Genomic DNA, 23902 nt, shown 5'->3' on the forward strand with positions numbered 1-23902 from the left:
AAGTTGAAAAGCTGCTGTTCAGTCATCCTCTGGTCATTCTTGCTGAAAAAAAAAATCTCAGTCACCAAAATCAAAAGTGCTTCGTCAGCTTTTGTTTGGCATTTTTCACATCTAGGTTAACCGACCTGGCTGCCTGTAAAAGATGGTGGTCATATTTAATTATCTTCCTCTCTTTTCTTGCGTGGGCAGACACACAAATAGACACAAAAAAAACCCATATTGGTTAGCGCGTGTGCGGCACAGTTCTGAGGTCACGAGAACAAACCTTCCTGTGTGGAGCATGCATGTTCTCCCCGTGCTTGCGTGGGTTTCCTAAAGGCACTCCAGTTTCCTCCCACATTCCAAAAACATACATGTCAGGGTAATTGGCCGGTCCAAATTGTCCCTAGGTGTGAATGAGCGAGTGAGTTGTCTGTCCCTGTTTGCCTTGTGACTGGCTGGAAACCAGTTCAGGGTGACCCCTGCCTACTGCCTTAAGACAGCTGAAATGGTTTTTGCATCAAGCAAAAGTATTGACTTCAATGTTTGAATTTCATCTAGGTACTACAATATTTCATACTACAATACTAGGCAATCTAGACCACCAGAATCTTCACCCAAAGGGTTACTGCACAATCCCATGGAGAAGAGAAAAATACAACTCAGTTGGCCATTAGTAATTATCCTAATCATGATAGTTGCAGAACCTAATCCGAGCAGACAAAAATAAAAATAAGCACTAAAATGAGATTACCTCAGTTGTTTAAAATTTCAATTGATAAAGGAGCAGAGTTGAAATCGTTTGATCTGTGTTTAAAAAGCCAGTATTAAGTGGTTTACCCTCAGTTTCTTATCAAAACCTACCACTTGTGTTTGCAGGGGTCATGTCAACAGTGCTGTCAGTGATTGGCAGCTTAAAACGGCTAGCAGCGTGATGCTAATTAACTCATTAGCTCAGAAATGTGCTAGACAATCAATTACACACAGCAGTACACCATCACCAACTAATGTATTTGAAGTTTCACACAGACTCGATAGCGTACAAGTGACAGTTTTTATAAAACATATTTATTACTTCATAAAAATGACACCATTTCATTTTAATACTCAACACGTACAGCAAAATAGTGCTTCTACAACGGGGAATGGCATTTCTTTGAGCAAACGATAAATGTGGAATAAAATTCCACCACACCAATACCTTATTAGACCTGAAGTATTACGAACAATAATACGGGGTTCATACACCCTTTTTCATGGCCAAATTCAAATCCTTTTTAGGGACTTTCAAATAGAATTTTCCAATTCCTCTCGCACCATTAAAAGAAAAAATTGCTGTAAATCATGTATTTTGCAGAGCCACCAATATATCTGCGATTTACAAAGGCAATTTTGAATCTTGCATGTGCATTTATCAGGATCGAGTAAATCACAAATATGTTTGTTTTTGAGATCCATTTCTGTGCAGCTTGGCGAATTTAGGAATCATGATGGCTTCCAAACACACATCAAGTAATTCTCGGGAAAACAGGTGGAATTCTCTATAATTATGAGTTCTATAAGCAGACTGCACTGTATTGTATAAATGTTCAGAGTCCAATAGTTAGTACATGAACTTTCATGGAATTTCATAATAATCAAAATTAGGAGTAGAGCTCAGTCATAACCTGAAGAGAATTTGTGGATCTGTTTTATTGCAGCACTGCAATGGCGGTGGCGCCATTCATCTGACCTAAATGACACGATGAGGAGTTATTACGATATTGATCCATCTAGACGAGCCACACTGGATCATCAGGGGCATGCATTGATATTACAGAGTGACTCCACACTCTATTGAGGGTCAAGCAAATGTTAAGGGAATATTACTGGTTGGAGCTCCCCGAGGTTGAAGTGAGGACAAAATCAGCTTGGAAGGGAAGAAATAAAATAAATAAAAAATAAAAATGAATGATACACCTTTAAATGATTTGGCTTTATATACCCGTAAAGACTTTGTGCTTTGAGGGTTGAAAAAAAATTGGTTAGTCCCAAACATGTTCAGTCAATAACCTGACAATCTCAACAATAAAAAACAAACAAACTAAAGTCTATTTAAATACCCTGTAAAGTGGATTCAGCATTCTGAGACTGATTTCTAAATAAATAATGCACATTTGAAAATAATCAAATAAAAGAATGTTATGTAAATTGTTATTTGTTGAAACCGTTTAATTGTCCCTGTGTTTTGTATACTGTATGGATAGAAGGGGCTGAGCCAAAATAGGGCCAAGTAATGGACTTGATACCTATAAACAGTAATCCCTCCTTTGCTCTAGGATGAATGAGCATCTTTTGTTGCCTGGCACAATGTGTTATTTGTTAGCTATGTGTATTTCCCGAAAATACATCATTTTCTTCGGGCAGTCTGGTGGTGTGGCCATTGTTACGATTGCGGGTGGACCGAAGTGAAGGGAAGCAGGACTGAGGCAGGGGTACTCAAAATAAGGATAGTATTTAATATCAAAACCAAACCAAACAAAAAACGGGTCACAAAACAAATAAGTCCAAAAAAACCTAAACCGGACAATATCCAAACCATAAAGAAAGATATTTTGTCATTAAATACAACCCCCATTTTTGCGCACACCTGCTTCTGTTCTGGCTTCCTGTGTTTGGGTTTCCCAGTAAAATGTGACAACCATTTTATAGCATCTCACCATTGGTCATTAATGTGAGCACACCACATTAAAAAAATAATGACAAATTAGGAGGATAGAATTGTAATAAATGTATGAAAAACATCTCAGATTTGAAATATTTCACAACGCTATGTCCAATGTAAAATTCAGGGTAATCTTTATTTTATATTGAATTTAACCTAGCAGCTATGCACATTTCACAGTAAAACAGCACACAGGAGAATTGAATATGTCTAGCATAGTTTCATAGGACAGCACACGCTGTTATAAAGGACCACTGGTAGCAGCAAGATTAGTTCTTAAATGTAAAACAAAAGGTTGAAGGTCATCAGCTAACTTGGGAAAAAAAACAAATGAATGAAGATAGCAGACAGTATCCCTCAGTGGTGTACACAATACAATGTGGAAATCCCTGATCAAGAGTAAACCTGGTTACACAACAAAATTTCTCAAAATAGAAATAAATTATGATAAAATAGAACTCTCTACATATCTGGCAAATATACTCTACACCTTTTTGATGGTATTATTCTATAAAAACACACACAATATTCAAGGATCGAGCATTGCTTTACTCATCTTCCTGTCCGTCCCAGCCAAAGTCTTGACCAGTCATCTGATAAAACTTCTTGTTAAAGGGCTTGTAGAACTCCCGTAGTCTCTGCACCACCTTCGGGTCAATATTAGGATGAGTTCTGCCTTTGGTTTTGCCAAGACAGTGTGGTTTGCTGTTGCCCTCTGGTCTTTTCAGGCAAGGGAAGCCCTTCGCTGGATTAAAATGAAAATGTTTCTCTGTGACCACTCTCTTAAGACCGAGAAATTCCTGGACACGTACCAACTCCCCAGCAGGATCGCTTATGAGCCGTTCACCGCTAACGAACAACAACTGCTCCATGGGAAAGTACTGGAGCCAACGCTGTAGGTGCTTAGCGTACATGCCAATCTGAACGGCGCTCCATGCTGTGTCGATCACACCAGCCGAAGTGTTCCTAAAGGTCAGGCTTTCGAAAGACGCAATGTCCGGCTTCTTGGAGCGGGTCTGCGTGTAGTCCGAGATGGCTCGAGTGACCGGGTCTCGGACAACCACTATCAGCTTGGTATCTTTAGACATGGCGTGGATACGAGCAGGAACCTCCCTCGTGATGTAATAGCTTGGCGTCTTCTCCATGGTCAGCTGACCCTCAGAAGACTTTGGCATTAATTCCCTAAAGGAAAAACAGAAAAGCATGTTTAGCTTGGCGTCATTCGTTCTTGAAGGTGGGGCGTGTCGTTTGGGGTGTCCTTAAGAAGTTGAAAGTTAAATATTTTCTCTATCAAGTACCTGTTAACAATGGGCGACTGAGTATAAAGAGCCGTTTATTTTTCACTGCACCTATCTACTTGTATCTGACTTTTAGCAGCACACATTGGGTTAGACTTTAACCGTTAGAGGAATGAGGGCTGGGAGAAAATGCTGGAGAGTGACGTCATGCTCATCCCCGCATGTTTTTTTAAAAATGTCTTTTTATCAATGTAGCATGAAAGTGGTGAAATGAAAAAAAGATCTTCTTCAAGTATAGTCCAAATGTCAACCCAAACCCCAAGAGAGGTGAAAAAAAACTTTATTTTAGCGCATCTAAGAAATGAACATACTTTCACCCGCATGCTGAATGAGCTACAATTATGACACAGGCCAGGGGATAGCAGCAGAGAGTATGCTGTTAAGGCCCTTTTGAAAAAAAAAAAAAAAAGAAAAAAAACGTATATATATATATATATATATATATATATATATATATATATATATATATATATATATATATATATATATATATATATACTTATTTTCCATTTTTTTTCATTTAATACGTTATCTCCATAATTTAAGCCCTAATGCAAATAAGTGTTCAAACCTTATGCATTAAGATATTTAGACATTTTGTTACAGCTTAATGTTATGGCGGTATTTTTCATTGCACTGTTGTTCCAATGTACTTTTTTCCTTGCACTATTAACCAATAAAAAAGCACAACCTTGTATATATATTTTCCCATTTATCCCGACATTCTTTTTATCATATTTTTCTCTTCTAAGTATTTATATATGTAAACGATGTTCACTATGTTGTTATCAATGACAATTAGGACAAATTTAATTCTCATAATTGAGAAAAAAATGGGGGAAAAAAATCCTCAAGCTCAATTTGAAACCCCTGTCTTTCTTAAGGGCTGAGTAACATCCTGTGGAACATCAAAAAGGATAAATGTACCGAAAATTGGTTGATACAATTCGTCAGGCTGGCTCTATTAGAAGCAGAAAATCGTGAGGCTCCAGCTTCTGCTGTCATCGTAAAGACAAATGTGGATAGAGTGTACAGCAATAACAGTTCTACGGAATGACAAGCTCTCACATGTGAGGGCCAAGCCAATTTCTAAATACCAAGCCTAAAAAGAAAATGTTCAAACTCTCCCTGCTGCGTTAAATCAGGCGTGAAACCTCTATCATCTTTCAGATCACACATTGAAATACCGCGCACCTTCATTACCACACACAAAAGACGGTTTGGCCCTGAATAGACGGCGTTACGCTTCTTAATGTCACGGGAAGACCGTTGACTCGCCTGCACCTTTTCATCTCGTGTTTCTCTGTAATTCCCTCTAAAGATTGTTGAGATTATAGGAATCCGCGCAGACAAACCTTCAAAGTTATTTAGTGCGCTGACAGCATGTTCGTCTTGACCTCGGATGCCTCCAGTTGATCATAATGTAGCCTGTTAACTGCCGCCCCGACTGAATAATGGCTAAAGTGATACGAAGGGGATTAGCTTTAAGCCAAACACGGTGTTGCATTAGGGGCAAACTTAGATAGCTTGTCAGGAATATTGGATAAACAACTCAACTAACGGGATCTTGAGTTTCACTTGAAAAAGGAAGCAGGCAGCAAGTAACCAAGTCAACACTTACTTTACACTGAAAAATTATTTGTTTTTACTCGTTAGTCTTTTACTTACTGCATGATATTTTTGCTAACTCTACTTCTAATTTCAATAACGAATATCTGTCCTTTCCAATTATTTGCAAACACATGCTAATTTTGTTTGTCAACCAGAATTTTTTAAAAAAATATTTAAATGAAAAAAATGGAATTCTACAAAATAATGAAGGCGCTAAAGGCAATATGACTTTTTTTTTGTTTGTTGTTGTTTTTTAAAGAAAGAATATTGCATGATTGTCAGCCAAAGGAATTCTTAGTTTTCATGGTCATAACCTCAAAACACGTTTCTTGGTATGGGTATAGGGTCTCTATCGAGAGGTAACTTAGACATCCAGAGATAGCTATGTCAACATCAACTACGCGTACCAAAACCTCTAAAGTTAAGTAGCATTTTAGCATGGATACGGCCAATGGAAAGACTACTTGCAATGTTTGCAAAGCAGAACTTGCGTATAATGGCAGTAACTCGGTGACACACAAGCATTTAAAGATCACATTGGACTTTTGAATGAAATGGAGACTATCTTACCTCGGAAACATTGAAGTAAATTCCATTATATTTCGCTATGAAAGAGAACTTGACCGTTATGCCCGACTGTGTCAGACAAACATATGTTTTACTTGTTACAACCTTTTCAGTTGACCGCTGAATGTACTTCACAAAATGGACATCATATGTGTTTTATTTACTGTTCTTCTGCTGTAAATGTGTTTCTTCTGGGTTTACAAGTAAGCATTTACTAATTTGATTTTAATTTATTGTTATTATTATTTATGGACAGATGTTTATTTACGGATCTATGTCTCGACTGACCGAGCACAACACCAAATTGTTTTTTTTTCTTTTTTTAAGAATTTGGACAATGTTCAATAAACAATGTATTATTCATCGCACCCATTTTCTCGTGTTTATAATTATATGCACCATAATTAAATAACGATCATGTTAAATATAAAATAAAATCAATAACCATCCGATTATTCGACGAATCGTTTCAATAGTCTGTGACTAGTGTACTATTGAAATAGTCGTTGCAACCCTAGAATCCAGTATTCAAGAATTTTGAATAGTTACATAATACTATAATGACTTTAATTGGGGATACTCGAAAGTTTTTCCTTTAGAAAAAAAAAAAAAAATCAAATGTTCAATAGGGACAGGAGTGCAGCCGTGTAATTAAAGTGTTTGCTCTTATGCCATGACATGTCGTGATTATAGTGTGAGGTTTTACATGCTCAAGCAGTTTCCTGAATCAAAATGCAGCCATTTTATAATAAATAGGAAAAAAACCTAATAGATATGATTTAGTTGTTTGACAACGTAACTGTGAATGTTTAGGGACTATTTGCATTGGTAGAAACAAATAAGTGCCACTTTCACAATGAGTACACCTCTGCACCCTGACACCTTTTTCACCCTAGAGAGACCCAGAGAGATCACATTGGTTTGGTCTTCATAGCTAATCAAGCAAAGTGTGAAAGGCACAAACAACATTGGTGCAATTATCGTGCATCCCTTAATGTACATGCACACAAGCGGACCACCAAGAAAATGAGTAAAATAACCACAGTGAATTTTCTTTCTATATAGGTCTTTGTGCAAAATACACCCCATAATTTGTATTTTCTGGACTAGAATTTACATACATTTTATTGTGTTTGATAGTCTGGAAAATAGTAATCACCAATAGTGATTTAAATGGCAACTTATGAAACATTTATTTTAACATGTATGAATTAAAAGAGAGATGCTACGGAACCTAAATACTGACGAAAACAGCATTTGAATTCATGTTGCATTCAAATACTGTCAGACATGGCTTTTTATTTATATTTACTCTGAATATTTATGCATCTTTGCATTTTCTTTTAACTGTGAATGGATGACAATGACATTAAATGTTCTGAACTGAACTGAACTGAACTGAACTGACATTGCTCATGTCATGCTAGACTTACAGAGAGAAAATGACATTCACGCATTGACATTCACTTACTCTGGTCACCATGTTGCAACAAAAAGAAAAAAAAGAGTACTTATTGCAATTTTAATAATTTGCAACTATTTATTGCAACTAATTATTACACTAACCAAAAATGCAACCCAACTTTTCATTTTAATTGCTGTTATTTAGTGCCTCCTATTGGTACAAAAAGACTTTCATTCAAACAAAAAACAACAACATTGATTTAAATACAATGCTAAAAGGCACAAATTATCATACCAATGTTCATTTTTATAGAAAAATCATAGGTCAAGACATTTGTATTTCTTTTACATAGTGGAATCCCCATTTAGGTCTCTGCCATGTTTGTCTGCTGGGTTGTTGCTTGCTGCCACACTGATTTTTGTTGGCATTAGACAACACTGCCATCTAGTCGTCAAATATGAAACATTGTGACTTTCAATCGGTTGATATCCACAACCTACATAAAGGCATACAGACCAGTACTAGATCAACTTTCCCTACAGCATAAACACAGCCATAGTGTCTTAAAATGCAAACAATGCAAGTGAAATATGTCCTTCCCAAAAATGCCATTTTGGGACATTCAGGAAGGACTGTGCACCTCACAAAATTTTACTGCTTCTTCCAGTTTATGTGCTCTGGTCAGTTTGTAGTCGCTAGCACATAAACATACTCCACCCTCTTAACAGTCCTGAGAATCCTTTAAAGGCTGGAGATAACAAAGGCACTTAAGAGGAGTAAAGCAATAAGTGTATTGAAGATAAAGTGAGCTGCAGAAGACAGAAGTCGGCCGAGGAGTGGCTATGTTATTTGATATGTGTTGTGCTGTTTATTTAGTCTCACTAGCAATCAGGTGTAGCCACCGAAGCAGCCACTGAGTTTTTGATGTCTTTGATTCTTTTGACTGCCATCATGAGGGCAGGTTCAAAGGTAAGACTTCATGTGCATCCTCTGTGATGATGCCTCTGGTTTAGACTTGAGCGAATTTCTCACTTGATGGGCGAAGGTCAAATCTGAAACTTTTTAAGAACATTAAAAAACAATTTTCCAATTCCTCCAGTACCATTAAAAGAATAAATTTAGTGTGAGTCACGTATTTTGCAGAGCCACGAATATATCTGCGATTTACCTATGCAATTTTTATTCTTGCGTGTACATTAATCGGGACATATGATTTTTAGATGTCGAGTAAATCGCAAATATATGTTTTGTTGGACAAATCTCTCCCCATATGGGTGTCGGGTAAAAATGGCAGTCTACATTTTCAGTTGCAGGAAGTTCTTCCCATTTTGATTTACCACTGGGAAATATACCTTGATTTGTTTGCATGGCCTGTTAATAAATGTCCATAATCAATATGTTATCCTTGCACTAATGCACATTTCATTATGCCATGTTTAGATGTAGCAGGCACCTTTTCTGATGGGCGCGACCAGTATGGGGCAATGACACTTTATTGCCAATGGCATACAAAGTAATGCCAGTTCCTGTTAATTTTGAGGGAAGAAGAAATGCAAAGGCAAAGCAAAACCTCCAGAGAGGAGTGTTGGCATCATTTTTAATCAGACTTCTTGTGAAACATGGCAACAATTTTAAGCATTTATAAGCACTTTAACTAAAATTCAAGCTCCTTTAAACCTTTGAAAACACAACTTTCCAATTCAAACATTTTTAAGGATTTAGCACCCGTACAAACCCTTCTCACATATTTTTCTCTGAAGTCAGTGTATTTCTATCGACATACAAGGTGTATATAGGTGAATATATTGTAAATGCAAGTCATATTTCGTATAGCCTTTAATCACAAGAAGTCTCAGACGGCTGCACAGAGCACAGACTATTACAGACTACAGACTATTATTACACTATCACCTGATGTAAAACATACATGAGGGCAAGGACAAACTCAAAACCTTACGAAGAGGAAAAGAAGACCCAGAGAAGGGAGTGCACACGAGGTAAACCGCCTTCCAGGATGACCAAGCTGCATTGAATGTTGCAATAGGTCATTCATAAGCTATAGAATAATATTATGAATGCAACTTTTTTTTGAAAAAATAAAAATAAAAAAATTAAATCCAGGTATGGGGACAAAGAAAAACCTAGCAAATACTGTATATTCCACTTTTAAAATACTGTCTCTGTACATAGAGGGTCTTAATTGTATTTGACTTTACAGTCCTGCCACATGACAGCAAATCTCTATGTAGACGAAAGCCAGAGCATAATCAAATGTTCCATTGTGTTTTAAATTTGAATCAGACTTTTTGAAGCGCCTCGGCGGCTTGAGCGACTCTGGTGATCGCTTCTCACTCCAAGAAAAGGATGAGAGGTGCTGGTATGTGGCCACTTGGAATAATCGCAGCAATTGAGAAGAAGACAAGTTCCAGACTTGAATCAAACGATCCACAGAGGCCATCCATCATATCGCGATGACAGGGAACCATCATCACATGGCGTTACGTGCGAGATCTTTCTCAAGTGATGCTGAACAGCAGTATAAATAGAGCCGGCCTCCATTTTAGTGCTCAGCTTTAAGTAAGTGCATGCCATGCATTAGCAGCACATTGTACACCAGACATTTATCATTTGGATGATATGGCATATGCTTATGAGAATAGAAAGTCTAGAACATTTTAATTACACATCAATATTAACCTTCCTATACATAACAGAATTTTTTTCTTCCACAACACAAAAACTTGGTAGACAAATTCCAAATGTTAGAAGCAGTGTGTCCAACTGTTAATTCTGGAAAGTACATTTCCACAGTAATCTTAGAGGGGGCACAAACAGTTGTCCTTAATGGAAAAAAAATCGTTCATTCCATGTACTGTACTGTATTGTACTTAAACTCATCCTTGAATTATGTCGAGACCAATTTACAACCAATGTTTTGGACTTCCCCGCACTTACGTGTCCTTCATTTTAGATTTCGCACATTAAATCTCTGGAGAACTACCCCATGGCTGCATCCAGAAAGGTAACAAAGGGCACTTTAACGTAACTGTATATATGAATATCTAGAAACTGATATCATTATTATTATCATTCTTTTTTTCACTATTTTGAAGATCCTCCACCAAAATCAACTTTTGCTTTAATTTTGTAAAACTGAAAATAATAACATAATGCAAGGGTTACGTTTCAAAAAATGATTTAAAGGTGGGGTGTGTCATTTGTGCTCTCCTTCAAAAGTTGACAGTAAGATATTTTATATTTGTGTTAACAATGCTTAACTGAGTTGAAAGAGGCCTTACGCTTTATTTTCCACAGCGCCTATCTGCTTTTATATTACTTTTAGCAGTGCTGTTAGGGGCTGTTTTGGGTTTCGGGTGACGTCATGCTCGTTTTAATACAATTCTATTTGTTAATGTAGCATGAAAATGGTAAAACGATGAAAAGGACTGCTTCAAGTAAAGTCCAAATGCCAATCCAAACCGTAAGCTCAGTAGCCTAGATGGTAGGGCGCCCGCTCTGAGACTGGGAGGTCGCTGGTTCAAGACTTACAACATTGGTACTCATTGCCTCCCTGCTTGGCGCTCAGCATTAAGGGTTGGAATTGGGGGGTTTGGTCACCTAATGACTAAAATGGCTGCGCCCTGTTTGGCTGCGGCTGCATCGGCTCGCTACAGTTTAACTGTACGGGTCAGGTGTATCGACATTTCATTCTGTGTGCATTGTTACAAAGAATGACAATAAAAGTAAATTCATTCAAGAAAGATGAAACAAAAAGATCTAAGAAATGATGAGCTGACAAAGGTTCAATTATGGCAAAAGACAGATTCTATACAGCTCCTTTAAAAAGCATCCACACCACAAGGTGTTAGCACCGGGTAATGTTTCAAACATTGTACCCAGTAATTTCAGTTACTCACTACTTCTTCCAAAAATTAACCGAGCTAACTGAATTACTCTATAGTAAAAATAACTAGTCACCTTGGGAAAGTAACTACTTCCGTTCCTTTAAAAAGAAGTTTTAAAAAAAAATTGGAAATGTTCTGAGCAAATACGAAACACTGCGCTTACTTGTAGAAATATTTGTATGGAACCGGCTTTTTCAGCTCTGCTCACTAAAAAGAGCCAGCTTTTGGGCCCCAAACAACTCTTCAGATGTTTTTTGTTGCTTTAATCCTTACACTACCAATTCTTACGTAACAGTATGTACGGAATGACTAAAAAAGGTGAAAAAATAAGAAATAAAAACACAATAACAAAAGAAAGATAAAAGAGGAAAAAAGAATAAACTTTTTTTTACAAACACATTAACACTGAAAAACACAGGAAATATAATTAAAATATTTATACATCTTAAAAATAAAGATAAACTACAAAAAGGTTTTAACCTTGTACGCTCAACAAATTTAAAGTCACCAACACAAAAATCCCCAAAGAATTTGTAATAACCAATCATAAGATAAAAAAGGCGTCTCTGAGGGAACCCGGTATTGAATGGTGGGTAACCGGATGCCTTTGTTCACTTCCTAGAGCCGTTTAGTTTGCGAATGACACGAGAGGGTTACAGCACCCTCATTCGCATTTTCTTTCTGCACATTAGTAAATACTATATTTGTAATCACTATCGAATTATATGGTAGTCGCTCTTTTGAATGGTGACATGATCAAAAAAGACGTGACACCAATGACTTTAAGGGGAGTTGAAAACTGCGCCGCTGAACACGGCATCAGATGTGCCAAGGAGGGCACACGCCTGTCGGACTTCTGCAGCCAAAGTAACACACTGCTTTTGACCATCAGTAACACTAACGCCATTGTAACGGCAGAAAAAAATAATTTATTATATTACCTCTATTCTAAAAAAATAACGCCGTTAGGAGAACAGAAACGTATGAACTGCATAACCATCGGAATAAAAGTAATGTGCCAATGAATACACTGCATTATTACGATCAATTGTGTCATGTGACGGTTAAATGTGATGGTAAAGGACATAAAAAGAGCCCTCTTAGTAGATTGAAAGCAATGTATTCTTAAGTGGTACAACGAGCAATGAAAAATAATAAAGTGCTTTAATTAAATTTGGGGGTTACTCTTCAACTCAATGCAAATTTGATACTATTTTTCAAGTCTGAATTATTCAAATAATACATTTTCAAAGATGTATCTCGATAAGAAGAACTGATCAAATCAAGATTTTGTTTTGTTTTTTTGGCCGCATCACCCACCTCTATATTTAATCAATTATCAATGTGTACCAAACTTTCCTTCTTTGACTGCATCTGCTGACTGTTAGTATCTCCAGGGGTTTTCCTCGTCTTTGAAAATATACTCCAAACACCGTATGATAATTGCACAAGGACTGACTTTGATCGCAGTGGAGGAAAAATGCTCAAATCCGGACTGATTGCCATTGTGTGCGTACTGGGTTTCAAACGCAAAGATTGCTTGCTAGTTGTCTGTTATGGGCTGTGAGGAGGCTGTTTGAATGGAATAGACTCTGATGTTTGAACTTCACTGCTGTTCTGCAATAAAATGGAAAAAGAACACCAAAACGATTCATTTTAAGCCGCATTGTGACATTCTAGTGCAGGAAAGACAAGGGTCGTAGGGCCCCATTTCCTGTGGTGTGCCTTGGTCAAGTACAGCCTGGTGATGCCCATCCCTCTCCAGACCACTACTAACATTTTTTGGTGCCAGGTTTGTCCCCATAGTCCTTTATGTCTGTCTACTACAAATGTATGACTGAAATAGTATATCAATACTACACAATGTAACTGAATATCAAATTCAGTGAATAAAATCAGGGACCTAATTTTACATTATTTTGATTTACCTTTCAAAAATACTACAAAGGTACCTTGGCAGTAATACTACAATACAAAAATACCACTCTAGAAATACTGTGACAGAAATACTACAACAGAAATACAACGGAATTACTACAGAAATACTACAATAATACTAATGCTAAAAAAACACTAATGCTACAAAAATGCTACTTCCGAAATACAACAAAATACTACTAATGTAATGATACAGAAATACCACAAACATACTACAAATTTACAGCAAAATATCAAGTTTATTGCTTAATAACAGGTACCAAATGTATTATTTTGGTTTTATTCTGGGTGTTTCAAAACCACAGGAAAAGGTGCCCCTACAATCCTAGTAGTTAAGGGATACACCTACCCACCCATTAACCAACCAAGATAAAATGAAACATAACATTGTGGATATTCGCGTGTATGGTTATTCGTGTGTACGAGTAAGGAAAAAAAAAAGATCGGTGTCCCGGCCACTGGCCAAATGTTTTAACCTAACTTACATCAGTTTCCTTAATCCATCACACATTTATATAAGTCAATTTAAAAAAGAATAGCAAATATAAAATATTGTATTTCTTTGCCAATGTTAGAATAATGAGAAATTAATAAAACAACTGTGTCAAATTATACATATTTATATGTTTTCAGCCAGTGCATGTATCCGTGAAATGCATAATTGTAATGTAAAACCTTCAAAACTACGACCTAAAGTTTCCACCCTTACTAGTGGTAAATTCAGAAGTAATCTAAATGGTCTATTAGGAAATCAAGCTGATAACTTTTTCACAAGGTAAGATAAGGGTAGAGTCTTTGTCATGATTGCCTATTGAGCGCAGCTGCGGCGGATTAATTGGCGCCAACAGCCCTGACAGCTGATTGGCTGTCACTCTCTTTTTAAACCCCTGGCTTCTAAGAGGAAGCCGTCGGATCGTTATGCGAACTGTTCAGCTCAGTTAGCCTTTTCGTCCGACTCCGTTTTTGCCCTGCTTTTTTCTGCCTGATCTTTGTTGCCAACCTGTTTCTGGACCTGATTACGCCCCGTTCTGCCTGCCTGTTACCTGACCTGTTTTCCCCCGTTACCTGCCTGCCTCCTGCTACCGACCTTGCTTACGAACTCGACATCGCCTTTGATCTCCAGTCCCGGCCAACGACTTGCTATTCCCGCCTGTCTCCGATCCTCCTCGCCAGACACGGAAGTGCCACTTCCGCACCGCTCGCTCCTTTTGTCCGTCAGCCATCGGATCGGGGAAGCAAGCCCTACTCTCCCTCTTTTTCAATAAAAACTGAAAAAACGAGCGCTATTGGGTCCTGTGTCCGTTTCTGGTCTGTGACAGTCTTTCATTTAAAATTATCACTAACATTCTCATATTTTGGGTACAATACCCCACTAACTGGAGATAATGTGATAAACCAAATGAGCATCACTTATGATGACAAGAATCTCTGGTAGAATAGATTTTATTCTTACGAAATGTTGAACATGACATCAATTTTAAAATAAGCACATAAAAATGAGTCCAATAATGCCAAATAAAGAGTTCAGTAATTATGTTCCTGATGGGAGGAATCCATTTTTCTGTAATCCAGACATTGCAGGGCCAGTGTGCTTGCAGGCTCGGTTGTATGCTGGCCTGGGAGCATGAACGAAGGCAAACAATGGTATCAAAGCCAACAAAAAAAGATGGCATTGGCAGATTGTTGCTTTTCAAAGCTGTTTTGACTTTCTGTCAGGGATTCCCCAGTGGTGAGAAAGCGAGAGGCAACCGCAGGAAGCAGTGCATTCTCTCTGAAGAGACTACAAAAAAGAGCGATAAGGAAGTGGGGAACAGCTCTGGGGGCCTGGTGCCGAGTGAACTTCTATGTTTCCAAAGCACCGGGTGTCAGTGCTGTAGCTTTGACAAATCGCTGCAGGCAAAAGCCTAAAGGCCCGTTGTAGCAAGAAAAAAGTGAGGCGGTACACATTATCACTATTGACAATGTGCACCATAGGGTTGCAGGAAGAGATGATGGAGCTGGGTGTGGTTTTATTGTCCGTAAGGCTTGCAGAAATATTTCAGGAAAACGTGTGAAACGAAACGCTGACGAAATGCTGACCGCGTTCATAGTTATGCTCGGTCACAGTAGCGCTGGCTATTGTGACAATCTAGCAAGAGCGGCTATTGGTTGAGAGGACCCGGATTAATCTGTCCTTTGGTAGAATTAGAAACCTGCAGATCTGTTAAAGTGAAAACTCACCAAAATCTTAATTTGGGCCCAATCCACTGAAAGTCCCCATTGTGTTGGCCCCCTGCTGACTATCGTCAAAAGGCACTTTCCCCCTTCTGTGCTCATTTGCATACAAAGTGAATGCAGAAAAACATGTTTCACCCTAATTGTCTTCTTCTTTATTGTCGGATTTAATGCAGACCTCAGGGGTTCGCTGGAGTCCCCTTTCATGCACTCCATAATGCCACTGCACGTTTCTAAAGGCTCGGTCTAAATTTACTGCCCTCTATATGCCACTGGCTGCTAGTGATCTTCCCCCAAGGGGCTCAGCGGAGGATTAACCCATCCTCATTGTGTTAGTACGAAGGCCGCTGATTGTTCTGAGTGTGGATCCTCAAGGGGTAAAACATGATTCGAGCAATTAAGTCACATCCAGTGAGAAGAGCTTGATTTAACGCGAAGATGTAGTTAAGTGCATAAAAATTGCATGGTGCGGAGTGGAAATTGTTCCCACGGCTTAAGGGACGAAGCGTGCGACCAGACGACAGGCTCCGACACCAAACGTGCCTCCTTGTGATCGCCACCCTGCTGTGTTGAGCTCTAGCAGCGCAGAAACACAAATCAGGGCTGGGCACTACTCAATGCCACCGCTGATTGGCCCACCCAGCAACTGCCTATTTCTCCCAAGCTTTTCCGTTTGTCCATGGAAGGTGAAGAGAAACTGGCTAATCAGCAGCTTCCCACGCATGCATGCACGGCTGCATGCGAGTGGAAGTTGTGGATGATTGGATTTACTCAACTGTCAATTAGGATGATTCACATTTTTTAACCCTGAGATAACCTCGAGTGGTATGACAAAATTGTGGGGTATGCTGGAAAAAGTTGTAGTGGGGTGTTTTTGCACTTTTCGCACAACTTGCTGATATTACCTATTAAGCTTTACATACTCCATTGGTCTTGTTGTAGGAAAATACACTTGAGGCGCACTCACACTAGGCCGTTTGTACCGCACGTAAGCATGCTTTCTGTATAAGTCCGCATTTAAGAGGTAGTATTATCGAGCTTGATCTCAGCGCTGCTAAACCAACAGAACATGCACCTGCCTCTAATGTGTTGAAGATATGCGATCAAAAGGTGCTTGCAAGGGCTTAATAAAGATGCTAATAATGAATGAATTTGACCCGTGAAAGACTGACAAAAACACCATTTCGTAAACCTGTCTTAGAGTTCTAAAAACAGTTTAGGCACAATCTGCCCTGGGAAGAGTGCTACCCTTCTATATTGTGGACTGCATGGAAACTGATTTATTCGTCCATCTGATGCCTTGACTGTTAAGTACGAATCCCTGCCCTCTCACATGCATCTTCTGGGAGCAGCAGCAGGCAGATATTACTATACACTCTCTCAACGCAGCCCAGAAAAATCATTGGCCTCTCTCTTCCCAGTTTGGGTGACACTGCCCGCTTGCAATACGAAAGCAGAGCCAACAACATTATAAAGGGCTTTTCTCAGCCTGACCCCCACCTCTTTGACCTGCTCCCCTCTGGTAGGCACTATATGTCCCTTAAAACAAGGACTAACAGGTTCCGCAGAGAGTTTCTTACCCAGGGCAATCACCACCTAAAACAACTGCTAAAGACTGTGAAAAATATATATCTTACCTATGTATAGAAAAATGGGTATTCAGGTCTTATTTTTCGACTTATTTAGGAATTGTAGTGCTGATAAATCGTATTGCATTATTTTTCATTACAATAATGTTGTGCTGCACCTAGAACTTAGGCTAGTTTTCAAGCACTATCTATCCATCCATCCATTATCTGCACCGCTAATCCTCAGTAGGGTCGCGGGGGTGCTGGAGCCCATCCCAGCTATTTTCAGGCAGTGGGCAAGGAACACCCTGAACTGGTTGCCAGCCAGTCGCAGGGCACACAGGGACAGACAATTAGCTCGCTCATTCTCACCTAGTGACAATTTGGACCGGCCAATTTACCTGAAATGAATGTTTTTGGAATGTGGGAGGAAACCAAAGTGCCCGGAGGAACATGCAAACTCCGCACAGGAGGTTTGACCTTATGACCGCAGAACTGTGCCGCACACGCTCTAACCACTGCGCCGCCGTGCTGCCCATGTTTTCAAGCACTACTTTTTAAATATTTTTTGCATCTCTATCCTGACATTTTAATCTCATTTTTTCTCTTTTAAGTCTTCATAATGAGTTTATTTTGGAGTGCTATGTTTAATCTTGTTGTGAATAATGTTCACCAAGTTGTTATCAATGATAATAATAGAATTTCCACTTCTCATTCTAATTCTAATTCTTTACAACATCCTTCTTCACACAATCCCACATCTAAATTTTTGGAATGGAAAATACATGAAGTTTGTGACATATTCCTCAGAAGATAAGCCATTTGAAATCAGCGTTAGGATGGAATGCAACTGAGTTACAAATGAGCAGCTGATCCCTGACCTGATTTCTCATGTCTGCTGGAGTTTCAAGATGAAAACAAATGGCTGACAACAAATCAATAGAAGCACGGATTAATCGGCTTGAATTATGTGCTTAGCTGTCGAGGGGGAGCCTGATGAGGTCTGTTGAATCATAACTTTAAACTTCGACAGGAATACAATTATGTAACTTATGTTATATTTATTAAGGGCAACTGATTAGATTGGAAGCTCTGCAAATATTCCAGGAACACTGATGAAGGTCACACAAATAAATCTACTATTTACTTGGTAAATAACACAGATAGAAAACAGACATTTTGGCGGCTGGGTTGTGACCTGTGTTGACGTAAAAATCTGATAAGTTACATTTGAACTTTTAACAACAAGTTACTTATTAAAAAATGTTTTATGGAAAGCCCTGTTAGTTACAAAATCTCTTTTTGAGAGGTTTCACGGTATGTTTTATTTTTTGTGTGAGAAACTTATTATCCAAAGTCCCCTCATTCCAACCCTTTATGCTGAGTGCCAAGCGGGTACAATTTATGTGTAAGCGTTTGGTATGACTCAGCCAGGTATTGAACCCCTGACCTCTGATCATGGGGGGCGGACACTACATTTAAGCCACCAGGCTTGTAATCTATCAAATGGGATCATTTTGACATAGTTCAATCAATGAAATCTTCGGATGGACTCAGAAACGCACAGACAGGTAGACGGACGGAGGGACGGACAGACAGGTAGATGGACGGAGGGACAGACAGACAGACAGGCAGGTAGACAGACACAGGTAGACAGACGGAGGGACGGACAGACAGGTAGATGGACGGAGGGACAGACAGACAGACAGGCAGGTAGACAGACGCAGGGACAGACAGACAGGTACAGACGGACGGATGGCTGGACCAATAGCATATCTGTCAACTAAAGCCAATTTTTGCCTTTACTAATGATTGCAATTCCCCTTAGTAGGCAATAATAAACCTTACAAACACATGAGGCATCTATTTACTCACAGCAAGATATAATACGTAGAACATAAACAAAGATAATTTGTGTATCAAGTTTATATATTTCAACCCCAAGCTCACTGTCATTGTACCCGAGTGAGACCTTGTCTAGAGAAGGGACTGCACAATACACAAAGAGGTAAGTATTAGTTTCAGGAGCGAGCAGCAGCAAGTCAACTGCAGGAGAGAGAGTGGGAAAGGTGAGAGGAGAGAGAGTGGGAAAGGTGAGATGGCACAACATTCATTTGGACAGGTAACTTAAAATTAGTTTTACCTGGTTATATCAGTATTATTTTCCCCCCATTTTATTAACACTCCACTTATTGAAACATGAATATTTTGTTTGTTTGTTTGTTTGTACATGATTCAATTGTTTGTTTGTTTGTACATGATTCAAATTGAATCTTTTCTTCCGGCGCCGTCACGAATGGCAGCCACTCCAGCAGCTCCCGTGTTATTTTCGATTGTTCTCGATTGTTCTCAGCTCAGGGATGCTGCTGGAAATGTGAATTTCCCTTCGGGGATGAACAAAGTATCTATCTATCTATCTATCTATCTATCTATTTATTTACCAAATAAATCTTTGATCGAGGATAACATTTGCTGGGGTACCGTGACAATGTTAGCAGTCCAAGATAAAGTTGTCCTCTGCTACTAGTGACTGAAACAATCTAGACAGAGCCGAAATGGGCAAAACAAGATGAGTTTAACAAAAATAGTCCTTAACAAAAATACAAAAACATACACATTTTTTGTTCAGGCTGACAAATAGTCAAATACAAAAATGTATAAAATACGGGGAAAACGTAATAGGTAGGAGATAGCCAGGTAGCCAGGTAGACAGGTAGACTCGTAGACAGACAGACAGCCAGACAGACAGATAGATAGAAGCGACAGGATGGACGGATGGACACTTAGGTATAGGTAGGTAGATCGATGCACCATAGAAAACAGATGGATGTTTAGACATCTCGATGGATAAGAGATAGATAGAGTTGACAAAAGTACTCACCTGTACCATTCCAAGCCCTTGTCGTAGTTGCGGTCAAAGAAGTGAGGCTCTGCCCCTGCGGCGCGCACGTCCGGGTGCAGCCTCAGGAACTCCAGCAAAGCGCGCGTCCCTCCTTTCTTCACCCCGATGATGATGGCCTGCGGTAACTTTTGAGTCTCCGACTCGTTGAGGAAAGCAGACGCCATGTTGCCGTCCCCATCTCCCCACTCGTCCCCTCTGCTGTCAGCGTCATTTTCCACGTTGTTGTTGAGCAAGTCCCGGGACGAGCGCGCAGGGGAGGCGCCGCGCCCCGGCTCCGCAACAGCTCCCCCGCGCTCGTATCTAAATGCGGGTACTGCTGAGCTGTAGCCCAGGCAGCAGTAGACCATGTAGACCCAAAGAGACAACATGATGCAAAAGACAAACAGTTTGTTCTTCACGTGGGGTGATGGCACAACATGGAGCCCATGGAGACCCTGACTATATTCCATAGGCGCAAGTAGGGGTCCTGGTGGCGGGCATCCCGGCAAAGTGCACCTCTCTCGCTATACTTCTGAAGTGGGCATTTTCATTTTTTATTTATTTGGATTCTGAAAAATGGCTTTAATTTGTGATAAGCTCCTCAGGTGTACGCGCCCCACTGGCCAAGCGTCTTGTGAACGCACATAAACAGGAGGGAACAACTTATCAGTGTATCAAGTCCGCCGTTACAATTATCTACTTCCGGTTACATCCTTCAAATTAACACCATAGCTACAGGTTCGCGTCACTTCTATGCAGACGATGTAACCAAAAACGAACAACTCTTGATGAACCGTGGCGCTACACACGCTCGAAATGAATAATTCAATTTTATTTTTGGTTGTATGATGCAACCATTTGCGGTGTCGCCTTTTGAAATTTCTAGTAAAGTGAAATTGTCAAGGGGAATTCATAGCTGTTCATTCGTCTTATGATCATTTTAAATTGTGTTCGCCGTATAACAAATGTTGTATGGATGTTTTTTTTCTCTTAAAAAACAGAAAAAAAGACGGATCTCGTTTTGCCAAATTCAGCTCTAACCTTGATCGTCACTGGTAGCAGACGACAACGATTGCTCATCAATATGATGTCTGAGAAATCAAGCACTGCAACGTAAAATATCCCCAAAGTTATTGCAATCAGGGAAAGAACTTATAAAGATGCTGATTTTTTTTGCATGGTATATCTGGTAAAAGCAATCAACTTGTTCATACAAATTACATTGTTTTTTATAGTAGATATTCTGTTTTGCTGTGAGTAAATAGTTGCCGTGTTGTTTATGTAATGTTTGTTAGTGCCTAGCAAGGGGAAATAAAATATTTAATAAGAGGAGTTATCGGCAGAGGTTGACAGGTGAATGAATATCAATAATTGATCAATTTTAATATGATTATCAAGTAAAACACACCTTTTCCTATGCCATTATTTATCTTTTAGACATCAACACCTATGTCTTTGTGTCATGTGAAGGATACATTTTTTTTTGTCAAATGTGCACATTATATTTCTGTTCATACATCTTTTTTCCAAATGTGATCATATAATGACCAACCGGTTCGAATGGCAGACTCACAGGCCAAGTTATTGGATCAAAACTATAAAATGCACAACGAGCTTTACTGTTTTCAATGTATAATTGACAATTGTTAAGTTTTCCATGAATTTTATATGTTCATCATTTCAAACTGTGTACACCGTATAAACAACTTTGCACAAAAAATGTAAAAAAAAAATAATCAGAAAACTGATCTTGTCTTTCCCATTTTCGGCTTCAATCTGGATCGTCTTGGTCACTGGTAGCAGACGACAATGTCATTGTACATTGCTAATATGGTTGCGGTATTCCTATCTCGAATCCTCAATTCGACAACAACATTTGGACATGTGCTACAGAAAACAAAATACTGGATCATGCTTCCTTATCTAAAAATCCTCAAAATGTGTTAATTTCCAAATGACAGGTAAATAGTCCAGGATGTACCTTTATTTTTTTTAAAGCCACCAAATTATTATATTTTCTAATACTTTTCTCAGTTTTTACTAAGTGTATGTCACAGCTCAGCGCAATCAGCTGCCTTTTGTTTGGACTTGTTTGGCATGTTTCCAGGTGTTGTGCTGTCCGTGTTCAAGTTGAGTCAGAGGTAAGTGTCTTCATAAAAGCTCATAATTGCCTGTAAAAACACGTTGAACACGTGTTTATTCACAAGCAATTATGTATACTGTATACAGGGTATTAGAGCATATCACGCATCCATAAATGTTAATGATTTACTGTTGAAGAAGGGTGTGGTACAGCCACTTGAAATCGCAGTGAAGACACAGAAGGCCATACCAGTAGTGCACAAACCACACTTCGTGCTTGTCGTTTCGGTTTGGGGGTCACAGGCCCGTGTCTCCAGCGCACCCCTGAGCTTGCAAAGTATTAGCAGGATTACCCCGAGAGCAGCCATGTCAGTCAGTGTTTCCCCCCCACCCCAGTTTCATCTAAGCCCCTTATCTCATCCCTCAGACGGCTGTGTGAGATACGCTCTCATGATTCACTGCATTGGGTAAACCTGAGAAATACAACATGCTGTCTTTTCATAGATTATGCTTATGGACAGAAGAATTTTGGGCACCGCCTTTGGTGGTGCGAATGTATTGATAGAGTCATTTTAAAATTTGAAAAGAAAGGTCTCGGCCATTTTCTACACGCCACGTAGTCTTAGCCCTCAACAAAAATTATACAACTGAGGTGGGCAAACGACAGCCCGTTAGGCTTTTTAATCCGTCCCGCCAAATGTTAAATGTATAATAAATAATATGTATAAAATGGATTGGAAAAAATAATTTCTGCATTTTAGGGACTATAAGATGCAATTTTTTTCACAGTTTGGCTGGGGTTGGGACTTATACTCCGAATCTGACTTCCCTCCATCCATTATCTGCACCGCTTATCCTAAGTAGGGTCGCGGGGGCACTCGAGCCCATCCCATCTGTCTTTGGGCAGTGGGCAGGGGACACCCGAACTGGTTGCCAGCCAGTCGCAGGGCACACAGGGACAGACAACTCACTCGCCCATTCAAACCTAGGGACAATTTGTAAAGGCCAAATAACCTGACATGCATGTTTTTGGAATGTGGCAGAAAGACGGAGTTCCTGGAGGAAACAGGTAACATGAAACAGGAAACGCCGCACAGGAAGGCTGGTAGCTGGATTTGATCCCATGACCTCAGAATTGTGCCACGGACATGCTAACCACTCTCCGCCGTGCCGCCCTAGGTGCGACTTATGTGTGAAAATATTATTACATAGTTAAGTTTTAAATTTGCATTACCTGTATATCATCTGACAATAAGAGAGGGCGCTCTGGGTCAGTGTTGATCATTTAAACTTTGGTGTGTTGTGTGGGGGACATTTTTATAACAACTGAGAGAAGCTTAACAAAAATGGCACAGAAAAATATCATATTCATATCCTATCATATTCTGCAAAATAGTGAAATATGCAGCCAAAAACAGTTCTCGAACAGCAGAAAGAAAGTTAGGAGTGAGCAAGAAGCGGAGGTGATCATGAGTCTGATGTAAGCGACGTAGAAGCGGAAGAAGGAAGTGACTTATCTTCTACTTGTTGAGTTGTGGGAGTTGTTAATTGGTAAAAATCACACAGAGGATGCAGATTTCATTGGATTTAGAGATTTGGAGAGAAAATGGTAGTTTGGTAAACATGTTCACATCTGAATAACTCTTAATATGTTACGTCGTTACTGACAATGCCAGGCATGTCAATAATGTAACGTTGACATACTGTACACTTATTCAGCCTGTTGTCTCTATTTCATTTTTATTTGAAA

General features: G+C 39.3%; 1 protein-coding gene across 1 annotated transcript; it reads right to left on the minus strand.

The window, feature by feature from the left end:
• Window positions 1-2800: 2800 nt before the first annotated feature.
• On the minus strand, window positions 2801-20692 carry hs3st3b1a (heparan sulfate (glucosamine) 3-O-sulfotransferase 3B1a). Its single transcript, XM_088342669.1, has 2 exons — window positions 20071-20692; window positions 2801-3865 (listed from the first exon to the last, which is right to left on the minus strand). Exons 1-2 carry the CDS (start codon window positions 20538-20540, stop codon window positions 3232-3234), a joined length of 1104 nt encoding a protein of 367 aa, XP_088198795.1. The 5' UTR covers window positions 20541-20692; the 3' UTR covers window positions 2801-3231.
• Window positions 20693-23902: the final 3210 nt, after the last annotated feature.

This window comes from Urocampus carinirostris, chromosome 1, assembly GCF_059441175.1.
Source record: "Urocampus carinirostris isolate Australia breed hairy pipefish chromosome 1, RoL_Ucar_1.0, whole genome shotgun sequence".
In the NCBI taxonomy this organism is placed as follows: Eukaryota; Metazoa; Chordata; class Actinopteri; order Syngnathiformes; family Syngnathidae; genus Urocampus; species Urocampus carinirostris.